The sequence below is a fragment of the Olea europaea genome, chromosome 6, assembly GCF_002742605.1.
Source record: "Olea europaea var. sylvestris chromosome 6, O_europaea_v1, whole genome shotgun sequence".
Taxonomy (NCBI): domain Eukaryota; kingdom Viridiplantae; phylum Streptophyta; class Magnoliopsida; order Lamiales; family Oleaceae; genus Olea; species Olea europaea.
This window is the reverse complement of record NC_036242.1, coordinates 1391425-1401125: the sequence shown is the minus strand read 5'-3', so window position 1 is coordinate 1401125 and position 9701 is coordinate 1391425. Positions and strand designations below refer to the sequence as shown.

At 31.0% G+C, this 9701-nt stretch overlaps 1 protein-coding gene across 1 annotated transcript; it reads left to right on the top strand.

The window, feature by feature from the left end:
* Positions 1-15: 15 nt before the first annotated feature.
* Positions 16-2783, top strand: LOC111395437. The gene is made up of 4 exons (XM_023021432.1): positions 16-34; positions 178-249; positions 1107-1431; positions 2134-2783. The coding sequence occupies exons 3-4, from the start codon at positions 1126-1128 to the stop codon at positions 2557-2559; spliced, it is 732 nt and encodes a 243-aa protein (XP_022877200.1). The 5' UTR covers positions 16-34; positions 178-249; positions 1107-1125; the 3' UTR covers positions 2560-2783.
* Positions 2784-9701: the final 6918 nt, after the last annotated feature.

Here is a 9701-nt window from a genome sequence, read left to right as displayed (position 1 = left end):
ACAAGAATCTACTTCATCAACACGCAATATATGTGTAAGTTCTCTCTTTAAGGTCATTTAGTTGGTAGTTCCATTTATTTAATTTTTGTTAGAGCTGATGATTATTCTAGTTTTAACAAAATTGCCTTTTTGGTAGTTCACTCCTCGATTTTCTGACAATTCATCATATCGATGCAGATTCATTATTAGCGGATGGTTACTTGTGGCAGTAACCTTTATCCTGTGCGGAGTTTTTGTCATCCTAAACAAGTGAGATTCTTTAGTTTGACATGAACCGCATTTATTTTTTATGCTGCACATTTTGTTGGTAAATTATTCGTACACTAGATGAAATCTGTTTTCTTACATTGGGCTTGACTGCAAATCTTCAAATGATCATTATTTGTAGCTGAACTTCTGGTTCTTTTTTATGTGTTTTCTATGTAATAACTATTTTATTTGCATTAAATCACTTTATGCTTCTTTTTTTCATACTTTGGGCTTTTACATTCAAGTTGCTCTTTGTAATGCTCTTTCAACCATGTCCTTCATATCAGGGAAATAGTAGAAAGATAGGCAATATTGAATAACCAAGGGGAGCATAATCCCCATGTGTTTAAATTTTCTTCTTAAAGGCTCCATAGAAAAAATAAATAAATAAATAAAATAATCTTCTTAAAGATCTAAATTCCATTTTTTTTGGCCGAAATGAAGCTAGAATTCTCAAATTTCACTATTTGTATAATACGGACTCTCATTTTCTAAAATTGATTTGAGTTCTTAAATTTCATGAACCGGCAACACATAAGAAAATTTGGTCAGGTATCCATTATGATCATCCAAAAATATGCACGTATAATCCCGGCATGTAACTACTTGTTAATAGATCAGTAAGAGTATTATTGCTAACGATAACTCTTCTATGGATTTCATTAACATGCGAGTTCACTAGTTTCCCTGTGTCTGAAAAAAAGGTTCAAAATGTAAGTAATTAAAATTTCTGATAATTTGAATTCCTGAGCATTGGGTGATCCGAAGGAATTCATGTGTTGTGATAGAATAGACACCTTATTGTTTAATAGAAAAGCTTTCTTGTTTACTGAACTTGTTGATTTTTTATATCATAGTGCAATTTCCGACACTTGCATGGCCATGGGAGAATGGGTGGAAAATCCTCGTGCAGAAACTGCTCTTAGCAATATCCTTCCTTGTGTGGACCAAAGAACCACAAACCAGACATTATTTAAGAGTAAACAAGTGATCAATGATATTGTCAATATTGTCAATCAATACATAGACTCTGCTGCCAATGCAAACCCGCCTCCCCAGGCAGTTCCTTATTATTTCAATCAATCGGGCCCAGCAATTCCTCATCTCTGCTATCCTTACGACTCACAACTGCAAGATCGCCAGTGTACAGCTGAAGAAGTTACAATGGCAAATGCTTCCTTGGTATGCAGTCTAACTTCGTATCTCATGACTTCTTGGAAAACATCTAATATTTCAAGTTGAAATTGACTGTTTATGTTAAGGAATGATATGCCAGAAAAGGTACGGATAGTAATGTCATGTATGGATCACCTGTAGTTGAAAGAATGGAAATGGCATCTTTGTGAAATGCATTAATGCATATAGGATGATTTTCCCTTCTTTTTTTTTTTGACCGTGGGTATTTGGTCAATTTATGTGCACCTCGACTAATTCCATAGGGCCCTGAAGTTTACAGTCGGGTACTCACCTCAGTGGTCCTGAGGGGAATCAAATCGGTGAATATTGGAGAACAAACACAAAGCCTGATCATTGAGCTATCCCCTCAGGATTGCATATAGGATGATTTTGACTAATAGATCTTTCCACTTTAACTCTGATTTTGAAATTATAGCACTGGTTAGTAATCAAATCATACCAAGTTTTGTGCTTCTTTATTTTGAACAAGTTTCATCAGTCAAGTTGGTTATGTGCATGGTCTTTGACCAAATTCGCAAAGCTACTCAGCAACATTTTTGCTTTTATCTGGGGCTTCGAGTTCTCGGTTTTTTTATTCCTCTTTCCCCTTGTTTTCTGACATTTTTTCCATGAGGAAGAAAATATTTGTTGAAGGAGAAATATTCTTTGCGGAAATTTTACCTATTCTTTTTATTTTTGTGGATGCAGGTTTGGCAGAATTATACTTGCAACGTGTCAGCTTCTGGATTCTGCAGCAGTGTTGGAAGATTGACTCCACAAATGTACTGGGAGTTGGTGGCTGCGCTAAACATTAGTTATGCTCTTGAACATTATACCCCGCTACTACTGAGTCTCCAGAACTGTGATTTTGTACGCGATACATTCCGAGAAATCACTTTGTTCTACTGTCCTCCATTAAAGCACTCTCTTCAGATTGTAAATGCCGGACTGGCCCTTATCTCAGTAGGGGTCATGCTTAGTCTTGCTCTGTGGATACTATATGCCAACCGCCCCCAAAGGGAGGAAGCGTTAGCTAAGATTTCTTCACGAATACGAAGAAGCTGCAATGGTAAGACGAGTTTCAAACACTACAAAACTGCATTATCAGCAAGATTCCAGACACTCGGAGCTTAGACTAGATTCTTTACTAAACTTAGCAGGTAAAAGGTTAAAATATATATATTTTTTCTCGTGTTAGCCGAGCTTGAAGTGGGGCGAAGCACCATTTCCAGTTATGAGCTGTTGGTCATTATTGTACTATGCTAGTAAAACTACAATAATTATATGCAGTTTTGTGAAGTTCATCTAATGTAATATGATAATTAAATATGAGTTATGCTCAGAGTATTGACCATTTAGTATGTTCTTTACAAGAATCTACTATGCACTAAACTAAAAAGACCTCGTTATTAGTGTAAGTTGTACAAGAATTTTCGCTTATGAAAGTTGAAATGATACATAAAATAAAGGTTGAACCTCAATCTCGAGGACCCTCATTGCCTCGTTCCTAGAATTTTGTGAGGAAGGTAAATCGCGGAATGTATCTCAACAGGTCAGGGAAAAAGAGCTGTCTATATACTGCGCTACAAAGAGTCAAATTTCATGTCTCGGGAATCAAACCTTCACACTGCGATTGTCAGCAAGGCATGAGATGACCTTACTCTTATCTTTTGTACCACTGGGTTATGTTCGGAGGCAAAAAAATGATACCTAAAAAAAATTTTAGGTGAACTTGTTCATGTTGTGTTGGAATCGTAGAAGATAAGCCAATTCAAACAGTCTGATAAACTTGCCCGGATTATAAGTTTCATTGGCATGCTCCCTGTGACACTGAATGCCTAAATTTTTTGAGCCAATAATCAAGATTCAGTTGTAGTGATTTGCTAAAGGAATGCCCTTTGATTTTTGGGTTGTTCCAAAGCTAAAATTATTTTCAAGAGACTACAATTTTAAGCACAAAATAAAAAAAGGTTGAACCCCAATCTTGAGGATCCCGTCCCCCTAGAGCTTTGTGAGGGAGGTAAATCACGGGATGTATTTCAGCAAATTAAGAAACAAGAGTTGTCTGTACATTGCGCCTACAAAGAGTTCAATTCCATATCTCAGGAATCGAACCCCCACACTGCGACTGTCAGCAAAGCGTGAGATAATATCACTCCTAATTTTAAACACAAAATAGTCTTTATTTTAGAGAGCAAATGCTTAAGTATAAGTTTCAAAAGATTCTTTATTGTAACTTCTTAAAATAAAGAATGACTCTGTTCTTAATTAACAATGATTTCATTTAATAAATTACAAATTTTAATATTTTATAATTTAAATTATTCAAATCACAATTGAATTGATTGGATATTAACATATAAAAAAGAACTTATGTTAAATAAGATATGGGGATAAAATGATAAATCAATAAATGTTCATTGAAAAAAAAAAATAGAGAACGCTGTTGGAGTGCATAAAAAATTTACTATTTAATTTAAATATGATATCTATTATGCATGTTCTTTATAAATATAGAGTCTCTTGAAAATGTCTATAAAGAGCACTTGCTTGTGTATGTAGTGTGCTAGAATAAAAGCTAAATTGGTGCATCAATGGGAGAATATTCAAGAATTTTGATTTAATCAATAGATTAATTGGAAAACATGTCTAATTGAATAATGTTATCTAGCATCAATGATACTAGAGTACTATTATAGATGATCGCACTTGATATGTTCAATTAAATGAACCATGTGATATTGCATTTAATAAATTTATCATTTAATATCACATAATTAACTCATAAACTGGTGTTTGATACTATGACGTTGAATAACACTACTCTATCTAATTAGTAGAGGATTATTATCCTTAATTTTAGCACCTGTTCCGTTTACTTATTCAAAAGATTGTATTTTACAAGATTTTATCAGCTGTAAATTCTAGGCTTAGTAAGTATATTTATTCAAGATATTTTATTATTCTCTTTTGTAATTACTAATTAAAGTTGAACGTGCATTGCACATTATTCTAAAGTACTTTATAAGTGATCCAAAAGTAATAGTTGATATCAATTTGTTGGAAGATTTGATGAGTCTCAGACGAACTAAATAAAATAAGATTTAACATAGAAATTTAAGAGAAGAAAATTGTATTCTCAAAACTCAATTTCTGCGATTCAAATTTTTTATAATCATGAAATATTATAAATGAGCAATCTTTTTATATTACATTTGATATATAAAAATTAATGGTTAATACATAAATTTAAACACTTGTTAAAATTTTCAGATATATGAATATGAATAAATTCATCTATAATAACTTTAGATTCATATAATTCAAAACTCATCAAGTGAAAATTCATTGAATCTAGATTAATGTGAATATTAATGAATTGAGAATTAAAAACACAAATTTCATAAATAACAATAATTTTGTAGTATTTATTATATATCAAAAAATGAAAAGTAAGGTATTATTGAAATAATTGAATCGTAGGGGGTTAAAATCGTCCAAAAAATTGTTCTCCCTTAATGTGATATTTTAATATATTATAGATATATTCGTCTATGAATGAGAAAATGCATCCATAATTTTACAAATCAAATCTCTTATACAAATAACATCTTATAAACACAAAAGACATTATCTTACAAGAAAAAGAATGTAATGGTTGGATATTATTAAAATTGTATGAGAAATACATCAAATTTAGGAAATATTTATTAATAGTGCTATCAGTCTAAGTGTCAACATGTCATACGTCCTACTAAATGAGTAACAAATTCTTATATTTAGTTTAACCTATAATTTAATAACATAATTGCTATCACTTAGACCGGTATTAAACATTAGTAGTGTTGAATATCACACTCAATATTTATTATAAGAATGGTTTGGTAGAATATTAGAGTAGTAATTACCAAATTTATTATATTCAAACTAGCGATTATTAAAAACATGATATTCCAAATTAGCCCAAATATAGAAACGTGTGTCACTTCTATAATCAAACTCCATGTCTATCGTACCTATATATACCACCTACAATTTGTAATGCATCAGAGAAGTTTATCGGTCCAAAGAAATAACATAACTAGTACAATATGTCTATTTATTAACGATTCTCTTGTGAGTAAGCTATATAGCGTTATTGACGGTAAAAGCATCATCATATGTGGCAGGGTAAGCCGCTGGACGTACAGGAAATTTTTTTACATACTCTTTACAGAATACACACAACATAGGATGAGTGGGTAATTTTTTAAATTATTTTACTCACATGAAGAGTACAATATAGGATGAGGGGGTAATTTTTTAGATTATTTTACTCATATGAGGCCTACTCCTCATGTGAGTATTTGAAATTCTCCTTTGAATGAGAATTTTCCATGTGGCAGCACATGATATTCAATTAAATGGATCTCATAATATTGAATAAAATCATTTGTACGCCATAGAATACAGTCCTCTAAGAGAGCTCACATGAATAAAAAATTTGTGAACCCCTCATTGTGAGGGGATGTAAAAGTGTAAGCAGAACCCCATAATACCATATTTATATGATTTAGTTTCGCACATGTCACATTGGGTGATGTTTTTGTATTAACGGTGTTATATAGCATTACGGTCATTTTTTTTATTTATTAGCACATCTTATTTTCGTCTAAAAAAAATCCTTTAGGATGGATAAAAAGATTTATTTACTTGCGTTTCTAAATAATCAAAATAAAAACACAAATACAAAAGTTCAAAATATTATTTTCCTCTCATTTCAAAGCACGCTAACAAAAATATTTAAACAAAATATAATCAAAGACTAGATATGTTAATGATCAAAAATTATTAATAAAATATGACAAAAAGATGGAAATATAAGTACAAACCAGTAGGCTTGGTCGCGATTTAGTTTGGGTCATTTCGACTCCAATTTAAAACCAAAATCAAATTAGTCGGTTTGGGTGAATTTCAACTTAAACCAACCCACTTTAAATCTTAAACCGAATCAAAACCAAATCGAATTGTTTTGATTTTATTCGATTTGGTTAGTTGGTTTAGACTTTTAGTCCAAATTGATTTTTTCTAAAAAAAAATGTTCAAGTTTTGAACTCAATTAGATTACATGAACTAAAATAACTAAATAACTTTATATGACAAAAATCGTCAACTAATAAATAAAATCAGGTGAATAGAGACAAATTAATAGAAAACTTAAGAATTTTGTTGATTTTTTTTATACATTATGTAGCCTAAATGTCTGAATAGATTATGAAAAGAAATTTTTAGTACTATTATTTACTAACAACATCATAAATTGAAGGGAATTGAGATATAGTTATAAGATTTGAATTTATCTTTTGATTTCTTTTTTCTTAAAAAAAAATCAAAAAAGGTAAGCATGTAAGTGTATTGGGCCGATTTGGTTAACCAACAGTTTGAGATTTTAAATCATTGTTGAACCGATCCATCATGGTTTTGTTTAAAAAAAAAAATCAAATCAAATCAATTACGTGTGTCAAACAAACTCAAATCGATCTGACCCGATTTGATTCGACTATTTTAGTTGATTTTTGGTTTTTTTTTGCCCGACTTATATACGAGGACCTATTGCAATAAAAAAATAGTAAAGCTAACAAAATGTGGGACGGATATAATTGCCCAAAATAATATGATCTCTCAATAAAATACTAATGAAATCTGATTGTAAAGGAAAAATAACATTTGTCCAACTGGTGAAAAATTTGTAGCTAATGTTCCCATTCTTTGTAAAGTAAAATATTTAAGTTCTCAATCAAAATTAATTATCCAGCATTTCGACATAGGCACCGTGTCAATTTAAAGGAAGGTTGTCGTTCTTACTATTGAGTAACCACATAATTGATTTGCAAATGCTCCATACTTTTGAGGATTTATTTTGTTGAATCAAAATATATCACTTTAAAAAGATAAAAAAGAAAAGAAAAAAAATAGTAGTACTCCACCCAAGCTGATCACCCCTTCCCAATTCTCTACCCATTCTCCACCCTACCCTATTGGGATGGGATGATGTGCAACGATATTGTTATCTTTTTCCATTCGTTTTTCATTTCAACCTTTTTTAGGGTTACATGCGTTGATTTGACAAACGTACCCCTAGAATATAAAACATGTGCAAGTCGTGGTATTTTGACTATAAGATTGGTTCATTCATCCAATTGAAAATTTAAGTGTTTTAGGTCGGATATTTTATAACTTTACGTGATTATTGTTTTTCGTAAGCGGTACTTACCGATCATCGATAATGTGATATTAATTAATTTAGATTAAAAAATAATTAAAGTTGCCTAAATATCACATCACTACTATGGGCAGCAGCAATGGTGAATTGTAGTATTTAGGACTTGTTCAATAGTGGTTCTGGGAATTGATTTTTGGACCGTTGGAGAGAAAAAGTGGATCTTACCCGTGAAAGAAAACGTCAAAAATGACGGCTTGAATAGTGAAATAACGATCAAAAAATCGATTTTTTGAGATGAAAAACTGCTACCAAACATGCACTTAATCTATATACACAAAAGAATTCAACGAGTACTGAAATATCGTACTTTTCAAAAGATAGTGACTATGATTGAAAACTTTCCTTGTAAAATATAAAAAACGCTAGAAGGTTTGATTTTGTTACGTATTTTTCTAGTTAATTTGATGGCATAAAATTTCATTATTTCGATTGGGGGATTTTGTTAAAAAGCCCATTCAAAAAATGTATTTGATTAAACAATCCCATTTCAATGTTTGTTGGTATAATAGCTTTCAATTACAAAATACAATAAACAAATAATATCAAAAGTCCAAAATGCCCTCACCGTGAAAAAGACCCAAATACCCCTTTCAATCCATTTAAATTTCTCATTTCATCTCCAAAAATCATCGTCTTGCTCTCCCCGTAGTACTGTAAATTCTTGTTATCAATTAAATCACCCATCTTCTTCAATATTTTGAGCATTTGAACAAGGATATTGATTTTTATACCATTTACATTGAAATATCTCCTATATTTGAAGAAAAAAGAAATGTATTTTTAGAAATGTCGTGTACACTGATACTTTTATTGTTGAATATAGTATAAAATGATATTTTAGTTGATCTTTTTTTTTTTTTTACATTTGGAATATTTTGGCTATCCGCAACTATTGGACAATAACAATACTCCAATCGTTATCTGTAGTGTAGAACAATACTACAATCGTTATCGTTCATGTAAAGCGACAGTAAAACCATAAGTGTAATAAGTGTTTGAAAACTGGGCATAACCATATCACTTGTACGGATCATGTACCACTCAGTGAGAGACATGAATGATGAAGACAAAACGACACATCTTTTAGTTTTTGTAGTTTATGATATGCTATTTTTGTAATATTGAAAAATAATGGTGGTGTTATGATATTCTGCTTTTGTCATTTTGAAAAGCAAACTATTTATAATGTTTGGAACGATTGATTTTGTCATTGTCTTAGGATCGATGAAACTAGAACGGTAGATATACTTTTATTTTGTCATTATAAAACAATACTGGTGTCGTTTTAAATATTTCACCTAAAAAATATAAAAATGATGTTCAAAAATAAAATATTATTGATTTAATAGAAACTAATTTCAAAGTATACATGGTATCAATTATTTATATCGTGTTTATATACGTAACGGCACTTGTACCGTTTTTATAACAGTAACGGCACTTGTGCTGTTTTCTTTTTTCATGTTGATTAAGTAACGAATATATCTCTCAAATTTTGTAAATGTCATGTCCATCTTACAATTTAATGAGTTCAAATTATCGATTATTGAAACTTAAACGGGTCGTGGGTACTCATACTCGTGTTTATAGACAGAACGACACACGCATCGTTTAACAGCACCTTGCCGTTATGTTGATTTCTCTATTATTTTGCTCATTTTTCATCGAAACGACATCAAGTATTGGACTCCCTAACTTAAGAAAGTCGAAAATGTTATTTATGTGACAAATGTCGGTAGAATTGACATAGATTGTATAATATCAAGTCGGAGAGATCACAATACATTATCTACATTCGTTAGAAAATATAATTAATGAGCACCTCTCAAATTTTGTAAATGTCATGCTCATCTTGCAACTTAAATGAGTTCAACTTATTGATTATCGAGGCTCAGATAGATCATGGGTACTTATAATTGTGTTTATAGATAGAACGACACATGTGTAGTTTAACGGCGCTTCTGTTGTTATGTTGATTTCTCTAATATTTTGCTTCGTTTTCACCGCAACAACC